The 25,933-nt window shown below is 42.0% G+C and overlaps 1 protein-coding gene across 2 annotated transcripts in view; it reads right to left on the bottom strand.

Annotated features, from left to right (window-relative positions):
• RUSC2 (RUN and SH3 domain containing 2) overlaps positions 1-25,933 on the bottom strand; it is a 1,272,067-nt gene that overhangs the window by 729,503 nt on the left and 516,631 nt on the right. For both annotated transcript variants that reach the window (XM_044076729.1, XM_044076738.1), the window contains exon 4: positions 16,576-18,645. In XM_044076729.1, coding sequence (XP_043932664.1) covers positions 16,576-18,538 — 1,963 coding nt within the window. In that variant the 5' untranslated portion in view covers positions 18,539-18,645. The remainder of the gene's footprint in view (positions 1-16,575; positions 18,646-25,933) is intronic.

The raw sequence follows: 25,933 nt of genomic DNA, 5'->3' as shown, positions 1-25,933 counted from the left end.
GAAAATAAAAATGGAAGGCCTCTCCAGTTGCTTATTTGAGCTTTTGTCTGTTCCTTCCAGTTTCTCCTATACAGCAGAAAATCTCAGGTTCTCTCTGCACACTTTGTCTTCTAACTACTATTTATTTGAAACAGCTATTTTTGAGAAGCCTCATACACAGCAAGTCTTTCCTTCATTTCAGCATCTGCGTTTTTTGATTTTACTTGTTCATTTAAACAGCTATTTGAAGCTTCTACATTTTTCCCAGATATACACTATAGAGGATATAACAGCCAGTCAGCCAGCTTCCAAACCTTAAGGGCACCTTCCACACCCCCAAATTGTTGGCAGTTCAAGCAGAGCTGAAGAAAATTAATGGCTTGGATGCCAAGCCTTTCATGCCAACTGAGACAGGGATGCTAGGGCCCTGAAAGAGGTTAATGCTAGGAGAATAAAAATGAAAGGCCTCACCCTGGCAACAAATACATATAGAAGTGGTAGGGGGAGGAAGTGACTACTCCTATATGACTGGATGGGAAATAGGAAATTCACCCCGGGGATCACCTCTGTGGCTCTGCTCGATAGGGGCACAAGAAAATAATTTTCTTGGGTGGCGAAAGCCAGGGTACCTTTTTGGCTAGGCTTATACAGGCCCTAGGGCCAATAGCCTAGCACCTTCCTATGAACCTACTGCAACAGCAATCATTCAGACATCTACTGCTTTGGTAGGTTTACTTACACAACTACTATGTTTACCATTTGATCACTGCTTTGGTAGACTTAGCTATACAGGTAGACTAACATAGCTTACAATGAGTGGGAGGAGGAAGGATGAGAGTCCAGAAGCCCCTGGAGAATGGTCCTAGCAAAGCCTGCTCTACATCTGGAGAAGAATATTAGTTTGTAGTGGTTTATAAATTCATGTATAGAGGACCACGTTGCTGCAACTAGAATACTTCTAGATTCCATCCCATTTCAAAAAGCCACAGATGAAGCCAAGGTCCTGGCAGAGTAAGCCTTAACCCTGCCTGGACTTGTCTTACTGTGGTGGGTATAACTAAAGTTAATAGCATGAGACAACCATTTGGAGATAGTCTGCTTTGATACAGGCTGCCCTTATTTCTTACCTTCATAAAAACGAACAATTGATGACAGTTTCTGTAAGTTTTAATTCTGTTAAAATAATATCAGAGTTGTCTGTTGACATCAAGGATATGACAAATTATTTCTCCCTCACTTTTAAATTCTGTAAAGAAGACAGGGAGATGAATAGCTTGGTGTAAAGTAAAACTGAAAAACACTTTAGGTTTAAGCATAAACAAAAGATTAGGTCTTAGGGAAATTTTGTCCTTTCAAAAGCATTTTAACATGGGAATGCATTGAAAGGGTAAGATCTATGGGCAGACATGCTAAAATGGCCAAGTGTACCTTAATATAATAGTAAGAAAAGCCAAAGGATAATAAGAATTCATAAACAATGAAGAACCAGAGAAATACTATCCTTAACAAGTGTCCTTGTTCTTGCCTTATCTTTTCAATTTACTAATATATAATTTTCTAGAAGCAGGTTTATTTGCCTTCTTTAATAACTTCTGCATGTCTTTAGAAAAGAGGTGCCTAAAAGGTATTAAAACACTATCATCCAGGCAGTTAGCTGACGATATTTCAAGTTAGTGTATATCAAACCCCCCTTTTACCTGTAACCCCTTGTAATGGTCATGAGGACCATTAATGATTGAGAGAGTTGACAGCACTTATTACTGCCAGAATTTCTTTTACATTTGTGTGCTTTATTCTGCTTTCCGTTGCAAAGGCACAATGGAAGACCTGGATTCAGATAAACATGGTTTATCCACCAAAGAACTTCCCTTTTTAAAAACCCCAATGTAAGGAGATATTGAACCTGGGAATGTACTAATTTGGAAGATGTCCCTAAGCTTTGGAATCTGTCTGGCTGTTAAATCCTATGCAGGATATAACCCATATAGCTAAGGCTACTGCAGCAGTGATCAGATGATGAAAATAACAGCCCTATTAAGTAATTAGATTACAGTTACAAAGTAGGCAAATGGAGACTGAGGTACTCAAAGCCTGGATCACACAATGAAGCGTTTTAGCAGCTTGATCCTTAATCCTCTGTGCAAAACTGCCAAACTGCATAACACTAAAATTTCCTGCTAAATTCAAAATTTATAAAAGTAGCTCTGCTTAAACTATACAGGAAAATATGTAATGGAGTAGCATATGAAAATTGCAATTCAAAAACAGTGAAACATTAAATATTAACTGTACAAAAAGCACACTTTAAATGCATAACATACAACAGAATAGGTGCAGAAAATTAGAAACAATAGGAAAAGAAAACATAAAAAGAAAAAAAGTAGAGTTCTGTAAGTTGCACTTTCACATAACTGCAGATGTTTGAATTATTGGTAGAATTACCATGTTGACAGTACTTCCACTGACTTTGCAACAAGTTAGAGGCAAAAAAAAGTTACCAGAGAAGAAACAGATTTTGATAATATTCCTTTTAAAACAATAAATGAGAAGGTCTCTGTAAAACCAATCAGTAAAAACTAAATGAAAACTCCAGCAAAGCTAGAACTTCCACTGAGTGACCTCCCAAACCTCTTGTAGAAGGGGACATGGGATATATTCAAATGACCCTTATGAAGATCAGGTGTTTCCGCTAATTGGTGATTCTGAATGACCTCCCAAACCTCTTGTAGAAGAGGCAGATGGGATATATGCAAATGACCCTTATGAAGATCAGGTGTTTCAGCTAATTGGTGATTCTGAATGCCCATGACTTGTTTTGTCATTTTAATGGACAACTTCAGGCCAATAAAGCCAAACCCCACTAGTTGTGGATATGCATATTTCGGCCTTGTAATGATCTTAGCACAACACAAGCAAAATGTTTGACTAATCATGAGAAACACAGGGCTGTTATACCCAGCTGATGTCCATTATGATTAGGGTCACTGCAGAAATATTCCAAACAACAAACTAAAACAATACGTGAGAAGGTCACTGAAAAAACAATCAGTAAAAACAAAATGAAAATTCCAGCAAAGCTAGAACTTCCACTGAGTGACCTCCCAAACCTCTTGTATCAGAGGTACATGGGATATATGCAAATGACCCTTATGAACATCAGGTGTTTCAGCTAACTGGAGGTTTGAGAGGTCACTCAGTGGAAGTTCTAGCTTTGCTGAAGTTTTCATTTCATTTTTATCGATTGTTTTTTCAGTGACCTTCTCACTTATTGTTTTAGTTTGTTGTTTGGGATATTTTTGCAGTGACCCTAATGATAATGGACATCAGCTGGGTATAACAGCCTTGTGTTTCGTATGCTTAGTAAAACACTTTGCTTGTGCTGTGCTGACAAGGTCATAACAAGGCCAAAATATGCATATCCACAGCTAGTGGGGTTTGGCTTTATTGGCCTGAAATTGTCCATTAAAATGATGAAACAAGTCATGGCCATTCAGAATCGCCAATTAGCTGAAACACCTGATGTTCATAAGGGTCATTTGCACATATACCATGTGCCTCTGATACAAGAGGTTTGGGAGGTCACTCACTGGAAGTTCTAGCTTTGCTAGTTTTCATAATATTCCTTTTGGATTATTAAGGGAGAAGAGAAAGACTCCCTGTGCTCAGCTGTGTTTCTTGTACTTTGTTGAGTAGACTGAACTAGCACTGGAAACCAGACATTCATCAGGACCCAATGACAGAGTAGATAAAGACTACTTCTGCAAGTGGAGCTTGAATTTTATCTTTGCATTTTTTGGTGGCCTAATAATCCTTATTTATTGAGCTCCATCCCAAAGAATTACGAAACTGACCCAAACAGAATAGAGACTAAGTGCACATATCACCAGGAGTAACTGCCCTACCACAGGCGCATTTACAAAAACAATAATGAGATGTTACAAGTGAAGGAAAGACAATGACATTTCTGGGCAGAAATATTGTCAAGAATTGTGAGACACCACAGTGTCAGTGGCTCAAAAGGTACTGCACTCACCTTTAGTGCTGGAAGATCAGAATACTGGGGGGGGGTCTACTCCCACACTAGATAACTGTCTGCCAGTTAGTACAGACAATTAAGGTTATGAGTTGTTAACAACCTGCTTCTTATTGTTCAAGATTTGAGTCCCTCAGCTTTCATCTGCCTACTATATGACTGAACAAATCACTTAACCAGACAGTGCTCTGGACGAACTGCAAAACTGGGCACGGCTTTTCAGTGGTCTCTTGGACCGCATGTCTGATGACCTATGAACCTAATCTCTCATGATCAAGTACAGAAAAAGAAAAAGAAAAAAAACACAGAAGGTTGTACTTACAAAATTGTTAAAGGTCACTAGAATTTGTAATCATTAAGGAAAATGCAGATTGAGGTGGTTTTCTTTTTTTAGAACTTGAAGCTCAGGTGCACAGGCAGAAACTAGGATATGAGTAGATAGACCATTAACCGCATAGGCCAGACACCCAACTTTAAGAGTTTTCTCCTGTGTCAATGAGGGACACACAAAATAGGCCCAGGGAAAACCTGCGAGCCCCCACTCAATTGTCTTGATTACTCCTCCATGTAGCTACAGTGGTACATTACTTAAAATACAGGAATATTTTATCCATAGGTGGGGAATACACTGGGATGAGAAAGTACAGTTGTGTACACTTACCATAAATGTAGATGTTCGAGTGTATTCACTGTTGCAGTCATCACATTTGGGTTATCCCTGCAGCCGTAGGCCGGCCCGAATACCAGAGACTTAGAATTTCGGTGTCGGTTGCTGTCACTTGAGGATAGACATAAGGTCATCAGTGGTATAAAGGAAGGCATCTGATGCCATTACATCAGTTTTTCTTGCCCTAACCTGTCATGAGCCCCCAAAGTAGGAGGCCAGGCTCTGGTGGTAGAAACCCACCAGTGGAAAATAAATACCAACATGTCCCTTGTAAGGAAAGGAGAACAACAAGGGAAAAAAAGAGGAAAAAGAGAAAGGGGGATGGAAAGAGGGAACCCAGGACTGAAACAGTGAATACACTTGAACATCTACATTTATAGTAAGTGTACACAACTGTACTATGTTCTTTGTGTTTCACTGTTGCAGTCATCACATTTGGGTAGATTCCCAAAGCTGAGGAAATGGATGGAGGCAGTCCAAGAAGTTAGGGGCTGGCTAGCATGCCCTGCAAGACTGCAGAGGCAAACCCTGCTCTGGATTTGGAAAAGAGAGGCAGGTGGTAATGCTTGGTAAATGTATGAACAGATGTCCAGGTGGCAGCCTGCAGGATGTCCCTGGTGGGGACTCCTCTAAGGAAAAGCTAACCAGTAATTGATCAGACTTTCTGAAGTATTTAGTCTTGTCCAGATAGTATCTGAGCTGTCTGTGCACATCTAGAGAGTGCACAATCTTTTCCCCCTTGTTTTGGGGGTTAGGAAAGAAGGTGGGCAAATGGATGGATTGGTTGAGAGCTACACTGGACACCACCTTGGGCATGAAGGATGGATTAGTCCTGAGGGATACCCTGTCCGCATGGAAGATGATGAAGGGTTCCACAACCATGAGTCTTGCAGCTCAGAGACTCTTCTGGCTGAAGTGATGGCCAGGAGGAAGGCTGTCTTCCAGGACAGAAATTTTAGGTCTGCAGAAGAAGATGGTTCGAAAGGGGGCAGGGTGAGCTTTTCCTAGACAAAGGTAAGGTCCTTAGCTGGTGTTGGTGCCCATCTGGGGGTCTCAAGTTGCTAGCCCCTCTAAGGAACTGTTTAATCAGAGGGTGTGAAGAATGACGCTGCTCAGTGGGAAAATGAGCAGAAATAGCAGAGGCATGAATTTTTATAGAGGAGAAAGAGAGACCACTGTGTAGTAGGTCAGCTAAGTAATCCAGGATGAGAGGGATGGAGGGCTGTGATGTATTGGCCCCCTTAGCCTGGATCCGGGTCCAGAACCTTTTCCATTTATCTGCATAAGCCTTTCTGGTGCTAGGGCATCTGGCCTCTCGGGTAACATCCAGAACCTGTTTACTGAGGATGGCAAATTGGTCAGGGGTTAGGGTTTAAGCCAAGCTGCCTAACTGAGTGTCTGCAATAGGGGGTGGATGAATTCCCCTTCACTCTGGGTTGGGAGGTTTGGAATCTGAGGAAGATTCCATGGAGGCAGCAGGAACAGGCTGAGCAGCAAGGGGTACCAGTGCTGTCTGGGCCAATCTGGAGTTATAAGAATGGTCCCTGGTTTTTCCTCCCTTATTTTGAGCAGTACCGTAGGAATCAGAGGTAGGGGAGGAAAGGCATAGACCGAGAGGTGCACCCAGGGGAAGGACAGGGCATCCACTTTCCAAGCCATGCAGTGATGCTCTTTGGTGCAGAATTTGCTGAGCTGATGGTTGGTGTGGGAGACAAAGAGGTTGACCTCCGGGGTTCCCCATTTCTGAGTTATTAGGAAGAAGATGTTTTTATTGAGCTGCCACTCGTGGATTGTCCAAGAGCTTTCTTCTTAAATGGTCTGCCTGGGAGTTGAGAGAACCTGCCAGGTATTGTGCTAACAGGTGTATTTGGATGGAAGAGGCTGTGAACCAAAGGGTCATGGCTAGCCTGCACAGCGGGTAGGTGTGAGCCCCTCTCTGCTTGTTGATGTACCACATCACAGTGTTGTCTGTTTTGATCAGGAGAACCCCTGGAGAGAGAAGGGGTTTGAAAGCTATCAAGGCCTGGCTGCACAACCATCATCTCTTTTTGACTGATGTGCAGGGGGAGTTGCTGGGGGTTCCATTGGCCCTGTATGCCCCTGCCATCCAGATGTGCACCCCAAGTGTAGTCCGATGCATCTGTGGTGAGGGTCTGGGTGGCAGGATGTGGGCAGAAGGGCAATCCTTTGTTGTGGGAGCAGGCTGTTGCCCACCAAAGAAATTCCTTCCTCAGCCAAGGAATAATAGGTAAAAGAGTTTCCAGATCTTGAGAGTGTTGACACCAAAATCTCTTTAGGTACCACTGAAGTTGCTCATATACAGTCTGACATATGGAAAGAGGAGTACGCAAGAGGCCATGAACCCCAGGGCTTGCAGGATTTTCCTTGCAGAAAGCTGGGGCCTGGTGGCCAGTTGAGAGAAGTAAGCTGATAAGAAAATTTGTTTCTCTGGTGTAAAGCATGCCATCTGGGATGCTGTGTCCAGACTTGCTGCCAGGAAGATTATCCTTTTGGTGGGTACCTGTTTGAATTTCTTTTTGTTGATTGTGTACTACAGAGAGGTTACTAGGTCCTTTACAAAGACCAGGTCTTTGAACAGCTTTTCCTGGGTGTCTGCCTGAATAAGGCAGTCATCTAAGTAGGAGTAAATTTGAATATTTCTTTGTCTGCAAAAGGCAATGGCCGGAACCAGGCATTTTGTGAAAACTCTGGGAGCAGTAGATAAGCCAAAGGGAAGTGCAGAGAACTGAAAGTGTAGAGATCCTGCCCTGAAGCAGAGATATTTTCTGCAGGACTCCCTGATAGGAATGTGGAAGTAGGCCTCTTTTAGGTCTAGGGTGGCTAGCCAGGTGTCCTTGGAGAGCATGCGTAGCAGCTGCTGGAGGGTGAGCATTTTGAATTTTGGGATCACCAGAAAGGTGTTTAGAATGGATAGATCGAGGATGGGGCACCAGGTGCCCTCTTTTCCGGGCACCAGAAAAAGTCTGGAGTAGAAACCTTTGCCTATCTGCTCTGCAGGAACATGCTCTACTGCCCCTAAGGAGAGCAGGGAATGGATTTGCTTTTGAGCCTCTGTCCACTGATTTGGTGGTAGATCTGGGAACCCTTTTGGGTTTGGAAGGGTGTGGAAGGAGAATTTGTACCCTTGAGACACAATGTTCAGAACCCATTGGTTCTTGGTAATGGTGGCCCAGGTGCTTGAGTGAAAGGAGAGTTTTCCTCCTAGGGGTATGTGAAGGTGGGTAGAGGCGAGGTCAGGAGGGGGTGAGTCATAGTGAGGTCTTACCATAAGGGGGTGGCTTAGAAAGTATAGTTGTGTACACTTACCATAAATGTAGATGTTCAAGTGTATTCACTGTTGCAGTCCTCACATATGGTTATTCGGCTCTCGGGAGCCCTCAGTTGGCCTGACCGAATACCAAAGTCCTTAGTATATGACGTCGGCTGCCGCCGGTTGTAAAACTGATATCAGTACGTCAGGTATAAAGGGAGGGAGCTGATGCCATTTCCTCAGTTTTTCTTACCTTAACTGTCAGGAGCCCCCAAAAGAAGGCTAACCCAGGAATGGTAGCACCCTGAACACATGTCATACAAAAAAATCAAAATCTATAGTCTGTGCCTTAGGAAAAAAGGGGGAATGGAGGGTGGGAAACCAGGACTGCAACAGTGAATACGCTCGAACATCTACATTTATGGTAAGTGTACACAACTGTCTTATGTTCTACGTGTTTCACTGTTGCAGTCCTCACATATGGGTTGATTCCCAAAGCCCAGTAAAAAGACAAAGGGGGGAGGAAGGGTCACAGATTAAGGGTTGGTAAGAAGGCCCTGCAAAACTGCAGAGGCAAAACCAGCCCTGGATTTAGAAAACAAAGGTAGATTGTAATGCTTTGTGAAGGTATGGACAGAAGACCAAGTAGCTGCTTCTAGAATGTCCTTAGTAGGCACACCTCTCAGAAAGGCTGCAGAGGTAGAGGCTGCTCTAGTAGAATGGGTCCTAATACTCTGAGGGGGAACCTTCCCATGATGCAGGTAACAAAAGTGTATACAATGAGCAATCCATCTGGAGATGGTTTGTTTTGAAATAGCTTTACCCTGAGCCACAGGAGCAAAACTAACCAATAACTGTTCAGATTTTCTAAAGGATTTAGTCCTGTCTAAGTAAAGTCTCAGCTGTCTATGCACATCAAGAGAGTGCAGAATCCTTTCCCCTTTATTTTGGGGATTATTGAAAAATGTAGGCAGGTGAATAGACTGGTTAAGGATTAAACTGGAAACCACCTTAGGCATAAAGAAGGGATTGGTTCTCAGAGAAACCCGATCTGAGTGAAAAATAATGAAAGGTTCTACTGCCATTAAGGCTTGCAGCTCAGATACCTTTCTACCTGAAGTAATAGCTAAAAGGAAAGCAGTCTTCCAGGATAGAAACTTCAAATATGCAGAGGCAGCTGGTTCAAAGGGAGGCAGAGTAAGTTTTTCCAGGACAAAATGAAGATCCCAAGCAGGAGTAAGAGCTCTTCTGGGAGGTCTAAGATTACTAGCTCCCTTCAGGAACTGCTTCATCAAGGGGTGAGAAAAAATGGGTTGCTCAAAAGAACAATGAGCCGAAATTGCTGAAGCGTGAATTTTGATTGAAGAAAAGGAAAGTCCACCATTAAGCAATCCTGCTAGGTAGTCAAGAATGAGTGAAAGAGAAAGATGAGAAGAGTCTTCTCCTTTAGCTAGCATCCAAGAGCAAAATATTTTCCATTTATCTGCATAGAATTTCCTTGTGCTAGGCCTCCTGGCCTCATGAAGAACTTCAACCACCTGCTGGGAAAGATTTAAAGTATTAGCCAGGCAGTTAAATGCAGATTTTGAAGATAAGGATGAAGGAAATTTCCCCCTCCCTGAACCAACAGATCTGGTACCAAGGGAAGATGCCAAGGCTGAGCCTGGGAAAGGCTGCGAAGGAGGGGATACCAATGCTGCCTGGGCCAATCTGGAGCTATCAGAATAGCCTTTGGTTTTTCATCCCTTATCTTTAGTAGCACTCTGGGAAGAAGAGGCAGAGGAGGGAATGCATAAACTGAGAGATGTGTCCATGGGAAGGACAACACATCCACCCTCCAAGCTTTGTTGTGAAACTCCCTGGTGCAGAAGGTTGGAAGGAGATGATTGGTGTGAGAGGAGAAAAGATCCACTTGTGGGGTGCCCCAATGATGAGTGATGCAATGGAAAATGTCCCTGTTCAGTTGCCACTCGTGAGGATCCAGAACACATCTGCTCAAATGATCCGCGAAGGAGTTTAGCCTCCCTGGTAGATACTGGGCTATTAGATGTAAGCCCATGGATGCTGCTATGGACCACAGTCTCATGCTTTGCCTGCACAAGGAGTAAGAGTGAGTCCCCCCTTGCTTGTTGATGTACCACATGACTGTGGTATTGTCTGTCCTGATCAGCAGAGTCCCAGGGTAGAGTAGGTCCTTGAAAGCCAGCAAGGCCTGCTGCACTGCCATCAATTCTTTTAAGTTTATGTGCAGATGAATCTGCTGGGTGCTCCAAGTTCCCTGTATGCCCCTGCCCTCCAGATGAGCCCCCCATGCAACATCTGAGGTGTCTGTGGTGAGAGTCTGGCTGGCAGGCGGTGGGCGGAAAGGCAGACCCTTGTTCTGAGAACAGGCTGTCGCCCACCAGAGGAACTCCATTTGTAGACAGGGAATCAGGGGAAGAATCAAGTCTAAGCCCTGTGTGTGTTGACACCAAAGATTCTTGAGGTACCATTGAAGTTTTCTCATATGCAGCCTTGCATATGGGATCACCAAAATACATGAAGCCATGAGCCCCAGTGTTTGCAGGAATTGCCTTGCAGAGAGCTGGGTCATGCTTCCCAAGTTCATGAAGTAAGCGGGAAGATCTTCTTGCTTCTGTTGAGGGAGGAATACCATCTGGGTGGCTGTATTCAGACTCGCTCCCAGGAAAACAATCTCCCTTGAAGGAACCAACTTTGACTTCTTTTCATTGAGAGTGTAACCCAAAGAGGTGAGAATGTTCTTCACGAAATCCAAATTCTTTTCTACTTGTTCTGGGGTGTTTGCTTGAATGAGACAGTCATCCAGGTAAGGATAAATTTGAATGTTTCTCTCCCTGCAAAAAGCAATGGCTGGAGCCAGGCACTTCGTAAAAACTCTGGGAGCAGTAGATAAGCCAAAGGGCAATGCAGAGAATTGAAAGTGTTGCTCCCCAGCCCTGAAGCATAGGAACTGCCTGCAACTTTCTCTTGGGATGTGCAGATAAGCCTCCTTGAGATCCAAAGTTACCAGCCATGAATCCTTGCCAGCACTGGTAGTAATTGTTGAAAGGTGAGCATTTTGAATTTGGGAATCACCAGAAAAGTGTTTAGAATGGACAGATCCAGAATAGGGCGCTATGTGCCCCCTTTCTTGGGTACCAGAAAAAGCCTTGAATAAAAACCTAGATCTGCTTGTTTTGCAGGAACTGGCTCTATAGCCCCCATAGTCAGTAGAGAAGAAATTTGAGTTGCTACCTCTGCCCTGAGTGTTCTGGGTATGTCTGGGTATCCTTGGAACACTGGGAAGGTGTGAAAGTAAAACTTGTAACCTTCGTTTACTATATTGAGCACTCATTTATCATCTGTGATGGTAGACCAAACCTCTGTGAACCTGGCTAACCTTCCCCCCCAAAGGAAACCCAGGGTCCGCAGAGGTAGGCACAAGAAGGCCGGAGTCATTGAGAATGTTTGCTTTGGGAAGCTGGCTTAGAACTCCCCAATTTATCAGAAGAAGAATGCCATTGTTTAGCCCTTTGAGGGGCAGAAGCCTGCCCTCTGGAAGATCTGAAACCCCTAGGCCTACAGCAACCTTGCTTGCCAGGATCAGGGAAAGACCAATTCTTGGAAGGATAATACCTACTAAACCGAGGAGGCTGAACCTGAAGGAAATCTTTTACAGCTTGCATAGATTTTGCCTTATCCTCCAACTTCTTTAGTACCTCCTCAGCCTTATTACCAAAAAGATTGTCCTTGTGCAAAGGAACATCCAGCAATTTAGATTTAACTGGTCCAGAAAGAGGCTGCTCCCTGAGCCAAGCATTCCTTCTAATTATGGAACCAGCAGCTGCTGCTCTGCAGGAAGCCTCCAAAGTGTCAACACCACAACAAAGTGAATGTTTATTAACTAAAGTGGCAGAATTCAGTAAGTCTTGTAAATCTTTGTTCTCCGTCATGGAAGGAATATCTCCTAGTTTAGCCTTAATAGCCTCCAAAGTATGCTGCTGATACTTAAGCATGTGAAAAAGACAATTCACGGATCTAATGGCAAGAGCTGCAGAAGTATAGACTTTTTTACCCCACCTGTCCAAGGTCCTAGATTCCTTATCAGAAGGCACAAGGTTTTTAGCAATAGTAGCCTTAACACCCTTGGGGCCTTGAGAAATAATTTCTGGATCAGCAGGAAGGGTTTTTAAAAATGAATTGATAAGATTCAGGAACACTGTAATACCTATCTGGTTTTCTGGGGGCAGGAGGAACAGAATTAGGAGTTAAAGAATTTTCCATGAAAACATCATCCAAAACTTCCAAAACTGGAGGCATAGCCAAAGGCTTATGCTGTGGCAAATCTAAAAATTCCCCTGATTCTTTTCTTAGACTGTGGAAAATCCTCACATTCCCATTTAAAATGCTCCCTAAGAGTATTCAAAGTATCCCAAAGGAAAAATCCTCTGGAGGGGAGGCAGAAGAGATAGAGTCCTCAGCATCAGAAATCTCAAAGCCAGAAAAAAAGTTGAGAATTTCCTTCTTCACTTGCAGACATACTGGAAATCTCAGAATCTGAGACATACAAAACATCAGGAGATAATTCCCTAGGCTTCTTTGAAGGAGGGGGGGGGGGATGAGAGCCCCTAATCAGGGAAAGAAGATCACCAGCCATCTTTACCAACTGGGACAGAGGTACAGGAGGGGAGCCCGATGCCTGCTTGTGAGTAGGTTTGCGGTTGGAAGGTTTACTAGCAATCTGGAGGGACTCGGGAGACCTAGCAACTGCAGAAGTCTGAATTAAGGTAGTCGGTCTGGTTCTGGTCTCATGTCGAAAAAAAGAGGCGTCAGAAGTCTGTGCCTGCAAAGCGGCTCCGGACCCATCTGAGGCGGCGACAGGCGGAGGGACTGAAGACAAAATGGCAGCCTGTGGCAGGGAGGACTCCATAAAGGTCTCGGCAGGGGCTTGCGGCTGAAAATCTGTGGACTGCAGGGGCTGCGAAAGCGCCTCACTGACTACCGCTGCGCTGACGACCAATGCGTCGTCAGCAGATTTAACCCTAGGCCTGTCGCACTCCTCGTCTTTGCGCTTAATAGGTATATCCAAAGTTGGGAGACCAGAAGACGCCATACTGACGAACTTAGGCCAGACTCCGAAATGCTTATACAAAATCTTAGCTCTATGACGTATGGTACACGGGTTAAAGGAAGCACAGAGATCACAGTTAGGGATGTCATGCTCAAGGCCCAAACAAGTTATACAATAGGAATGGAAACCACAGTGCGGAATCTGTTTTTCACAGGCAAGACAGTTATTAACTTTATCTGACATTCGTTAAAGCAAGAAAAGAGGATCCCCAACGGGGTATTTATCTGAAGATGTCTTCAACTTGGTAGTCGGAAAGCGAAACGAAGTTAAACGGTCGAATAGCACTAGTGCGAATTGCATCTGCTTCGGGCTCTGCGGCAAGAAAGACTGAGTTAATGGTGTTGGCTGCCTCCCTTTATACCTGACGTACTGACATCAATTTTACAACCAGTGGCAGCCGACGTCATATACCAAGGACTCTGGTATTCGGGCTGACCGGGAGCCGGATAACCCATATATGAGGACTGCAACAGTGAAACACGAACAACATCACCCTGGTTTTGAATTGGAGGTAGTCCACTGCTTAGATCTCTACAAACCCTGGAGTTGCTGTCTGGGGGGGGGTCTGTTTCCATGGGGGCCTAGGCTGGCCCTGTCTGCTCGGAGCAGGAAAGAACTACTGCTTGGAGGGAAAATTCCTGCTGAACCTAGGGGGCTGGACCTGCAAGAAATCTTTAACAGTCTGCACAGACTTTGCTTTTTCTTCCATCTTTTTTAAGACCTCTTCTGCTTTAGTGCCAAATAAGTTATCTTTGTGCAAGGGTGCATCCAACAATTTTGATTTGACATGGTCTGGCAGGGGTTGTTCCTTAAGCCATGCATGTCTTCAATGACAGATCCGGTGACTGCTGCCCTGCTAGAAGCTTCTAGGGAGTCAAAACCACAGTGCATAGTGTGTTTAGTAACTTGACCAGCAGAATGCATTAAGCCCTGTAAATCTTTAGATTCTTCCCATGCAGGAAAGGAGGACATTTTTTTGTTTAAGGAGTTCCAAGGTATGTTGCTGATACTTAGGCATATGGATCCTCTGGGAGAGAGGCTGAAGGAATGGATTCCTCTGCATCAGAATCATCATATGTGGAGAGGGGCTGCATGTCTTCATAGTCAGATGCATTGGATTAGTCTGACTCTTGTTCAGACAAAACTACTGGAGACAGATCTCTTTTCCTTTCTGGGGGAGTGGCTTGGCTTCCCCTAATCAACAAGATAAGGTCTTCTGCCATTTTAAGCATTTGAGACTGAGGCAAAAGAGCAGGCGCCTGAGAATGGGTAGTCAGTTTCTTGGGTGTGGTTCAACCCCTGGGCCTAAGGAACTCGGTTGTTTTCAAAAGAACGGTAGCCATGAAATAAGGTGTCAGTTTATGTCGGGATTTGGTGTTGTAAAGGACTTCCTCGGAAGCCGGTGCCTGCAAAGCGGATCCGGACACATCCAAGGTAAAGACGACTGCAGGATCCTTAGATGAAGAAGAGTTCTGCAGCATAACGGACTCCGAAAGGGTCTCGGTAGTGGCTTGCGAATTAACTGAAGCGCATCAGGGGCTGCGAAAGCACCTCACTGAGTTCCGGAAGACTGATGACCAGCTTAATGTAAGCTTCGTCAGAAGGTTTGGTCGTGTGCAGTCTGTCTCTGTCTTTATCTTTATGTTTTTTCGGAAGATCTGCTGTCGGATGGCTTACCGGCACCATTTCGGAATTCGAGGACTGTAAACGGAAGTATCTGGCTACAATAAGGGCCCAATGACAAATAGTTCTGGCATTAAACAAAGCACAGAAGTGACGACAAGGGTTGTCGTGGTCTGGGCCTAGACAAGTGACGCAGTAAGAGTGGAAGTCCCGGTGTGGTATTTGCTTTCCACAGGAAAGACCATTATTAACTTTTTCTGACATTGGTTAGTACAAGAAAAAGGATCCCCAACATGGTACTTAACTTTCAAAGACTTCAACGTCAATTCGGAAACGAAACTCAGGTAGTGGCCAACCGGCATTCATGCAAACTGCTTCTGCTTCAGGCTCCACGGCAAGAAAGACTGATGTCATGGCATTGGATGCCTTCCATTATGCCACTGACGACCTGACATCAGTCCTCAAGTGAGCAACCGACGCAGAAATTCTAAGTCTGTGGTATTCAGGCCAGCTGAGGGCTACCCTGGCAGGGATAGCCCAAATGTGGTGACTGCAACTGTGAAACACGAAGAACATCCTGTTGTTCCACATGCTATTAATCTGTTGAAAAAGACTGAAGTCCTTTGTACCTGTGATTGAGGAACCATTAGTTCTATGAAGAAAAAGTATGTCTTGGAGTCTTTCATGGCCCAAAAGTCTAAACACAGATCACTGCACTGGAGTCTACGAGAAAAAGAACAGAAAGAACGGGAGGCCAATCAGTCTGGATATCAAAAAAGTTTTTTTTTTTTTTTTTTGGTTAGGGACCTCTGAGGTCTCTCCAGCTGCCTGAATGTTTATATAAGTACTCACCAAAGGTGATGTGACAAAAAATCTGGAGACAAACGTGTGATGCATGATGAAAACTAGGACAGTTTTAAGCTGAGAAAGCTTTATCTGCGAAGTGGCCTTAATGTCTGTGGCATACATCTTGGTGATCATGAAAGATATACCTCTACTTATCATAAGAGACATCATCCTCTAAGAGCAACAGAACAGTAGTTAATTGCTTTAATAGGCTGCGCCATTACAAAAAGAAAATTCTGGTGTACTAATATGCACATTATGCAAACAGGTAGAATAATATAAGTTATCTCTGATACTGGCAAATATTTGTTCAAAATGATCTTCTTGGTATTCCATATTCTAGAAGAATGCTGTGTATAGCTACTACACTACAATCATCAATTTTCTGCTTCTGATGTCCAGCAGCTAGGTGTTGTTTTAACTACAGAAGTCATTAAAGCAGAACAGCCCCCAGTTACTAAATGAAGAACTAAATAGAAACATGTGAACAACATAATACATTTTCACTCTTGACTTCACCATTTTGTACCTTGTATGCTTTAAATATGACGTGTAAGGCTGCTTACGTATTACTTTGGATCTCTTTATCTTGCATATTGCTTTTTAAACTCAGAATATTTTTAGTTTAAACTCGAAATATTTTTTGTATGAAAATGAACTCATTCACAGTGATTCCATAGCCTGCTTGTATACAGAGTATGGGAATGCAGCTGCATGGCTGTGATACCATAACCTGTTATGATGTCAACATGTCAATGTTACTTTCTCCAAAATAAGCATACAATGTGTATGAATTCTAAATGGGAATTATTTTGCATACATTTACAATACTACACGTAAAACTGTTACAACAACTAATACTGTAAGCTACTCTAAATGTAATCTGAGTTTTGAAGATGAAAATTGCAAATGTTTTATAAACTAATGATACATAAAATGCTTTACACAGAGTTATTCTCCTGGGGGTTTCAGAAACAATAAAACCCAATCATACTTTAGATTTAGTATGCAAATCGAGCATTTACCTTCTGCTTTAGTTCTGAAATCCCACATCATATGATTGCTTCCATCACTTCCCACTGATGAGCTGGGTCCGTCAAGCATCTGTGTCTGTAAGAGCTGTTCTTTTCTACTAACATTCTGGGAAGAACTTCCACTGGAAAACAATCCACTGCTGCAGCTTTCCCTTCGGCTTCCTCCAGAGCTATATTCTACCACAGAGGTGTCAGGGCTCTTATCAAGGCAATGAAAAAATGGCATTGGTGGAAGACTCTGGCAGTGAGTGTCCCCATCCATATCCTGAAATAAAGGTCCTTTCTGACGTTCTGAGATCGGAGAGAACTCAAGAGATGAATCAGCACTTGTACGTTGAGGGGGAGAATTTCCATTTTTCTTTCTAGTTTTGGCCAGTTCTGCAAATGATGTCACACGTTTTGGAGGTGACATCTGACAAATTGATCGACCTTCACTCAATTTAACTGGACAACTCATCATGCGCTCTAATGAGCCCAGTCTGGGTTGGGGATTCCTGTCTAAATTACGATCATAACTCCTGGACCTCTGTCTTCCAGTGTTGATATTAGGAGGTGAAATGTTGACATAAACCTGCCCTTCTATTAGATTATGAGCACTGCCTGACCTAGGATTCTGCTTGCTGCACCCATTTCGTTCATTATGTACATTTTCCTGTTCACCCTCAGGTTTTCTAAACAAATAATATTCAGTTGGCTGACTCGGGCTACTTTTGGGATGATCCTCAGAACAACTTGTTATTGAAGATCCGGCTGGACTGGAAGATGACTGAGAAGACAAATCACATGTCACTAACTTATAGTAGTTCTGAGTGGCAGTGACTAACCTTGCCTGGCTTTGAAAACATGATGTGTGGTCTGAATTTTCTGATGGACAAGCTAAAGCCTCACACTGCAGATGGTATGAATTGCAGTTGGCATCTAAAGCTGGTGAAGACTGGTGAAGGCATTCACAACCCTTCCCAGAGCCTTCTGAACTCTGAGATTCACATGATGGCTTGGGATCAGTTGGGGATGAATGAAGGTCCAAGTAGAAAGCTCCTGTATCTGCATGACTGCAAAAGGAAGAATCACAGGATAAGTTAGCTGAATTCAAGTTGGACTTTGAATGTCCATTCATTTTGTTGTATAGAGCACTAAAGTTCACTAGCACACCATCCGAACTGTTGCAGGATGAGTCACTGATGTATCCCATCTGCTGTTCCATCAGGTCACATTGGTCATAATGATTGTAGCACCTCCCTTGGTGCATTTCCATGCTTGAACAGCTGCATGTCCTGCCACGCAAAACGTCATTGTTCCTTAGTGATTCATCTGGACTTTGATTCCATTCCTGGTCACCACACTCTATGGAAAACGTGGATGCACTATCTAGACGGCTGCTGACAGCATCCAGGTCCATACATTCAACAGACTCAATTCTTGAGCGGCCATCACTACCACATTTTACTTCCTGACCATCGACAATACCAGATCTGCTGGCCAAAGTCCACTGTTTCACTCTGTTGTGAATATCATGCAAATGAAATGGCTGCAAAGCAAGGTCATGCAACTGAAAAGAATCTTTGCTCACGTTCGTGTTGCTGTGAAGATGGAAAGAGTTTTGATATGTGCCTTCAGTGAAAATATCTTGCTCCTGACTGTCATTCACAAGAAAAGGATTGTATCTTTTAGTACTGACAGGACCCTTGGCATCCCTAGGCTTGATTTCTGGATCTTCTAAAGCTGTTACAGATGCAGCAGATGGCTGTATCAAGCTCTTATAACACAATGCATCTTTTTCGAAAACATCTCTCTCTGGAAGTGAAGTGGTCCTTTTTATGCCTAGGTCAGGCTGACAAAAAGGATTGGTTCTCTTGCCAGCACTGTAGCACTGCCTGTCTGGAACTTGGCAATGCACCAGAGGAATATGATGCACAATCAGTGTTTCACCAGTAAGCTTAGGTGGACTGTCCATGGTCGGCAACTTCCTTAGGTCATCAACCAAGCTGGAATCTGCTGACAGAGTGTTCTCGTGTCACACCAGTGAAGTGAGATATGCATTTCGTGGATGTCTTTAGACAGCTGGGAAGAAAAGGTACAGACAAAAATATCAGCATTGTACAGTAATAAAGCACAAAGAAAAATATCTATATTTTAAAGCATTTTATACACAAGCACATACATCATACTGACAGACAACAGTTCCTTACAGAGTACAGAACAATTATTTCTTTAACACAGAAATGCAAAATATATAAATAATGCACAGAGTTTTCAGTGTGAAGGATCTTCTCTTCTAACGAGGTATTCTACCATCAGTTCAGCTACCATCTTTTTAAAATTACTGGACCCAAGGTAATTAATACAGACAAGCAGGAAGCACAGCAGTTCAGTGGTTAATATTTCTGCCTCAAATATCCAGGGTCTGTGGAATCTGCATGCTCTCCCCCCTGCAAGGATTTTCTTCAGGTACCTCTCAAAATATGACAGCTGACACGCTACACAAAAATCTTTTACTTCTTCTCTTTCCCTCTTGCTGTATTTCTAATTACATATTATACATACATACTCATGTATGGTTGTCATTCATTTGGTTGACAACACAAATAAAAACAAGCAAATGAGTGACAAAAACTGAGCGACATCACAAATGAGCAACTCCACGATTATGTGAATTACATTTGGTTGAATTCAAGCTTTAAGGTTAGCACACACGAGAGAGATGTCATGTGTGCTAACCTTAACCTTAATCCTGGCCCTAACCTTAACCATGCATGCTACATTACTAAAAAACATTTCCCTAACAGTACCATTATTCAGATGATGCTTGATCTGGGGTTTGTAGCTGGAAGAGAAACAGTAGTTATGTACTCACCATAACTATACATCTGTCATCTGTTTGTTTTCATGCTTCATCAAATGATGGGTCTCCTCGGATCTGACTTCGGTCACTTCTAAAGACTTGGCTCTATAGCTCAAGCTCTTCCACTTACCCATAATCCTCCTGTCCATCTAGAACTACAACTTTTGGTTCATGATCCCATGAACCAATATATTTACTTCTTGCCTAAGATTCATAAAGATCCCATTCATCCCCCAGGTAGGCCTATTGTGTCAGGTAGGGGTTATATTACCGAACCGCTGTCCCTTTTTCTCACCAAACAAATCAAACCTTTGTTGTCTTTGATACGGTCACGTCTACGTGACACAACTAATTTCTTACAAATTATTTCTGACTCACAACTTGAACCAGAATGGCGTATGTGTACCTTTGATGTTAGTGCCCTTTATACCAATATTTCCCATTCTGGTGGTCTTGAGGCATTGTCCTACTGCTTGAATATTTCTGGTTTATATTCAATTGAATATAATGAATTTTTGTTTGATATGGCTGCTCATGTATTAACAAATAATGTCTTTTTTTACCAAGAAACTTGTTATTGGCAGACCAAAGGAACGGCTATGGGGTCATCATTTGCCCCCATTTATGCTGATTTATTTATGGCTTATGTCGAAGAAGATCTCATTTACAATAAGCATAACAATATGTTTCTGAATCAATTGGATATTTGGAGACGCTACCTTGATGACTGTTGGTCAATATGGACAGGGGAACTTGTTGAATTGTTTGAATTTTTGGCATATTTAAATAATAACAAATGGGGTCTTCAGTTTACATTACATTATGACACCAATGTTATTACTTTCTTGGATGTTTTAGTTACAAGATTACCCGACAACACTTTAGGGACTAAAGTTTATAGAAAACATCCAGAATACAACACAATCTTACATGCATCGAGTTTTCATCCACCACATATTGCCAAAAATATACCCAAATCACAATTCATCAGAATAAAAAGGATTTGTTCCGATGAGTCTTCATATCAGGAACAAAGTCAAGATCTCACCAATAGATTCAGATGTAGGGGTTACAAAATGGGCCATGTTTTTGATGCCAGTAGCAAGGTTGGTACAATGAGCAAGGATGAGTTATTGTCCTATAAGGAGCAGGATAATATGGTTTCACAACCAATCAGGTTCACCACTATCTACGGTAGGAATTCCGATAACCTTATCCAGAGTATACATAGGCATTGGAATACCAGAGTATACATAGGCATTGGAATATCTTGCAATATGATCATGAAATAGCCGACATTATTCCCAATAAATGCCTTTTTTCTTTTAGAAAAGGAAAAAAAATTAAGTAGTTGCTTTAATCATTATAAACATACACATGAGCATGGCAATTTGGAACCGATTCAAACCACACTCACAGGTGGCATCCCTTTAGGCTGTTACCCCTGTGGTCATTGTGTCAACTGTAATAAAATATGCAAAACAAAGCAATTTTCCAGCAAAAATTCTCCTATAGTGTATGATATTAGGTTTTTTGCCAATTGTAGTACAGATTGGGTTATTTATCTGGCTACATGCACATGTGGGGCATTTTATGTGGGACAAACGTCCAGACCATTAAGACTTAGGATCTCTGAACACATCAGTAACATTAAGAAGGGTAGAGTATACAATGCCCTATTTAAACATCAGGTAGTTCATCCAACTGCTAATTTCTTATTTACCATTATTGACACTATCAAGGGTAACAAACAAAATAAAACTGGCTGGCATTCTCTACTGAGTTCCAAAGAGAAAAAAATGGATTATTAAGTTAGGTGGTTTATTTCCACCAGGATTAAATGAACAGTTTTAAGTGTAACCAATCACGTTGTTTTGTTTGATATTTAAATGACAGTTTTTGAGTGACTTCTTTTACATTGAGGAAGGCTGTGTGTATTAACCAGCCGAAACCGGTCTGTGTACTTTTGCTGTCTCTACTGAATGAATTTCATTATTCATTAAATGCACTTATTCACCAGGATTTGGTCTGCTGGCTGCCTTTTTTGTATATCATCTAGAACTACCACAGATCACGGTTTCTCTCCCTTCAGCCTACCCCACTGTCTATAGCACAAAAATGTGCAATAATATATTAAAACTGACAATAACATCCCAGTAAGACTGCATAAAGGAAGTAAAGGAGGAGGAAAGAGCTGGAGCAACAGTCAGGCAATATAATACTCCCCAGGTCGAACTAGGAGACCATGAAATAATAAAAATTTAAGTAGGAATGGAGTTGGGAGGTTGAGGAAGGATGAAAACGGACAACACAGATGCATCATTATGGTGAGTACATAACTTTTGTATTTGTTCTCATCTTTTCTGTCCGCTCCTCAACCAATGGGGCAGAGTCCCCAGCTAGAGAAAACCCCAAGGTGGTCCTGAAGGAAGGATATTCCGGAGTACAGTGGAGTCAAATGGTGCTCTGTTTCAAGAAAGAATGTCCAATTTGTAGTGAACAATGAAGGTATGAGTATTAGACCATGTGGCAGTTCTGCAAATATCATCTATAGAAGCTCTACACCAGATAGCAGAGGACGTGGTTACAAATCTAGTGGAATGAGCCTTAAAAAGTTCAGGAAGTCTCAATCCATTTTCGTTATACACAAAAGAAATGCAATCAGTGAGCCACTTGGCTAAAGTCACCTTTGAGACATATTTACCCAGTATGGCTTTGGAAAAAGAAATAAACAGCTGGTCTGATTTTCTGATATCCTTCATTCCGTGGAAGCAGGATCAAAGTTGCCTATGCACATCTAAAAGGTACAGCACATATTCTCCTTTGTTAGAGTCTTCTGAAAAGAAATTAGGGAGACTGATTCATAGCTGTTTCTGAAGCCACCTTAGGTACAAAAAGAAGGATTAGTATGGACAGACACCATGTCCTTGTGAAAAATTAGATATGGTGACTTACAGGAGAGAGCCTGGAGTTCTGACACTTATCTGGCTGAAGTGATCATGACCAGAAAGATAGTTTTCCAAAACAAAAACTTAAAGTCCACTTTGGCAATTGGTTCACGTGCAGGGTCAAATCAGGGTTTGAAGAAGTATATTTAAATCTCATGGTGGAGTAGGGACCTTAATGGAGGGTTGAGTAAAAAGGTACCTTTAAGAAAAGTTTTTCATAATCTAAATGATGCCATGTCCTACATGAAAATTCAAGATAACTGTAATTTGGATCTTTATGGTAAAATAACTAGCCCCACTGGAATATGGAAGCAAGAATATCTAGAATAGATGGAATATGTGCTGATAAAGGGTCTAATTTGTCTCTGGGCAGCCCAATGAATGAATCTTTTTCCATTTGCTCTTATACACCTTTCTAGCAGAATCCTTCTGAGAGGATATGAGGATGTGTCTGACTAGACAGGAAAACCTGGACTGTCTAGCTGTCACTGGAAGTGGGAAAACCATGTGGTCTGCTTGAGGTCCAAATGTCCAGGTGAGTTATTCCTGATAGGTGACAGAAGAGATTGGGTTTGGATCTGGCACTCAAGGGGAGTGCATCAGATGAGGCCACTGGAAGGGAAATCATACTTGTTGATACCAGAATAGAGCACTGAGGATTACTCTGCACTTCTGCTAAGACACCTTCTGTAGAAATTTTGGAATCAGAGGGGTAGGAGGAAAAGCATACAGGAGTCCAGAGGGTCAGCTGTGAACTAGTGAGTCTCCCGGTCACTCCCCCTATGGAGTGATCACAGCAAAGTTCCTGCTGCACTTGGAGTTGAGTGGGGAAGCAAAGAGATCGCAACATGGCTGGCCCCATTGATGAAAAATCATTTCCACCACCACAGGATAGAGAAAGCACTTGTGAGGGAGCAAAACGGACCTGCTCAGTTTGTCTGCTAGCATGATGGACTTGCCCAGTCTGAACCTCAATACCAATAACAAACTGGTATTAAAAGTTATGTTCCAAGAGAAGGTGCAACCCAGGTACTAGGAAATGTGGGAGTTGCTCCCAATTTATATACATCTTTGAAGGTGACAGAATAAAACTGAAAACTATCACTAATGTACTTAAACTCTACAAAGGCGGCACTTGTGACACTTGTGGGGCAGTTTAGCATTCTGTGATTTCTCACATGGCTTTTATGTTGGCCAAACTGAATGGGCATTGAAAAAAAGAATTTACAAGCACATTTACGACAATAATGACAATACTAACAATGCATTTTTTAAGCACACATTAACTTGCAGTGGTAACAAGAAATATTTTTTTGCTATCTTAGAAAAAGTCCCTGTTAACCCAAGGGGTGGTCCATGGGAACATAAGCTTGAATACAGGGACCTTTTATGGCAGTTTAGACTAAATACCAGTTCTTCACTTGGTTTAAATGATGTTTTATATATAAGCAGTGTATTGAAGTTAAGGGCCACTAAGTTAAAAGCAATGTTTAATATTCATCATTTTTAATACATTATTATATTTTGTGAGGCATTTGTTTTACATAAGTTGGATGTTTTAGGAAAGCAAGATACATTTTTCAATTTTTTACATTTTTGGAATGACTTGTTTACTGTGGCTTTAATGATCCTGATCACATGACTGTTTTTAAATTAAGCTTTTAGTGTTTAAACCACTGGTTGAATTGATATGATTGTTTTGATGAAGTCCATTTAATGCAATCTGGATGAAAGCACTCAACCTAACTGTTAAATTTTTGTATTTGTTTTTATTCACCTCTGGGCTGCATCTTCTTTGGAACATAACTTTTAGTAACAGTTGGTTATTGGTATTACTGGGCAGGACTTCACTTCTTGTGGTTATTAGCTGTTTCTGTGTGGCTCTTCTTCCTAGTGTTTTGGTTCTTAATTTTCTATTTTGGAAGTCTGCCATGTCCTCACCGCATTTGTTCACTAAAAATGAACATACTGAGTCTTACACTTGCAATTTAGGAGGTATACCAGATGAATACTTTGATACATCCCAAAAACTGGAACATATTACTTGCAGTTTAACACAACTAATTCAACTCTTAACCCCTACTGCGGCTGAAGTAAGCAAAGACAAGGTGTATCTATCTGGCTTTACATCTAACCCTTGTTTTGGATCCGTATGACTGAACCATAACGAAACTGGTCATTTGGATCCACCCCCATCACAATGGTTTCTTCCAACTACAGGAGAACATGCAATGCAGATCTGTACTGCAGTTGCTCTATTTCACACATTGGGGAGCCCGCGGACAGAGAAAACAACATTTTACATAGAAACTTGAACAGCTTTGATTTGTCTTCATGGTTGTACAAGACTCGTGTGACCTTTAAATACAGCAAAACAAACACTGAGGTAAATGTCTCTTTCAACACTCAACTTGACATGTTCCATAAAAAAACTTATTAAATTTAAGATGCTGCACTTGGATAATCTTTACTTAAGGGACTGTTTTTCTAGGAAGAGAGTCCCAAAGGGAATTCGGGTGTGGATAATTCTATACAGGGTATCGAATGATGTACAGCTTTATCAGAAATTGAACTCTATTTTTGACAACTGTGGGATACGCATTATGGAAATTTTGATAGAATATAATGAAAAAATCATGAGGGGACTTTTATGGGAAGGGAAATACCTAAATGAATCTATTTAAAGATGTAGTATTTGAGGTCAAAATTAACGAATACAGCAATGCATTTGCACACATTAAAGGGGTGCCGGAAAAAAATTAAATTGAGGAAAATTAATAAAATCAAATGGGATAAAACCAATTATTCAGAAGGCAGAGCCTATCTAAAACCAAGTGGTACTATGGATAGGCAGATGGCTAGTTTAGAGACTCCTAATGTCACCAATATTGCCAACAATTTGGAATAGGTCACTGAAGGTGGTGGGCTAAACCATGGTGGCAGCGATCACAATGATTTTTAGAAATAGAGGAAATCCCCCACCACATCAATCTAAAAGGATAGTCCACAGAAATCAAAAGACTTTGTCCTTGTTAGGTACACCAGACAAGGGGTATTATCACCAAAATGGCTGAGGTATGAACCAGAACAGCAAAAGAAACAGTGGTGCCATTTTTAGACGAAAATCGGGGAATTATTTTTGATCAATCCTTTAATATGGATGAATTATTACACTTCTTGGCTACTAGTGACCCCATGAAATATGTTAGGGGGCCTATAACTGAACATAAAGGATTTGCAATTTATAATTACAGACATCTGGAAATTAATACAAGACACCATGAATTGTTTAGTAAAGGTTTCACCTTTGTACCTCAAGTTACAACTGACATCAGTGAAATGTTGATTGACTTAAAATTATGTATTAGGAAACTCGATTTTCAGGTTTTGTTCCAAAACACCCATTGTACTCCCCTACACAGTGGGCAGTTTAACAAGGAAAAGTACATTTAACCCTTTACCACATCCCTCTCTCCAGCTTTTGGAAAAATTGTGTGAGAAGGATATCAAAAGACTGTACCAACAAAGGCTTGGGTTTGGTTATAATTTAAGTAAGGCT

Source organism: Protopterus annectens, chromosome 1.part1, assembly GCF_019279795.1.
Source record: "Protopterus annectens isolate FY-2018-M chromosome 1.part1, PAN1.0, whole genome shotgun sequence".
NCBI lineage: Eukaryota > Metazoa > Chordata > Ceratodontiformes > Protopteridae > Protopterus > Protopterus annectens.
Note: the sequence above shows the minus strand (reverse complement) of the source record. Positions and strands in the feature narration are given on the sequence as shown.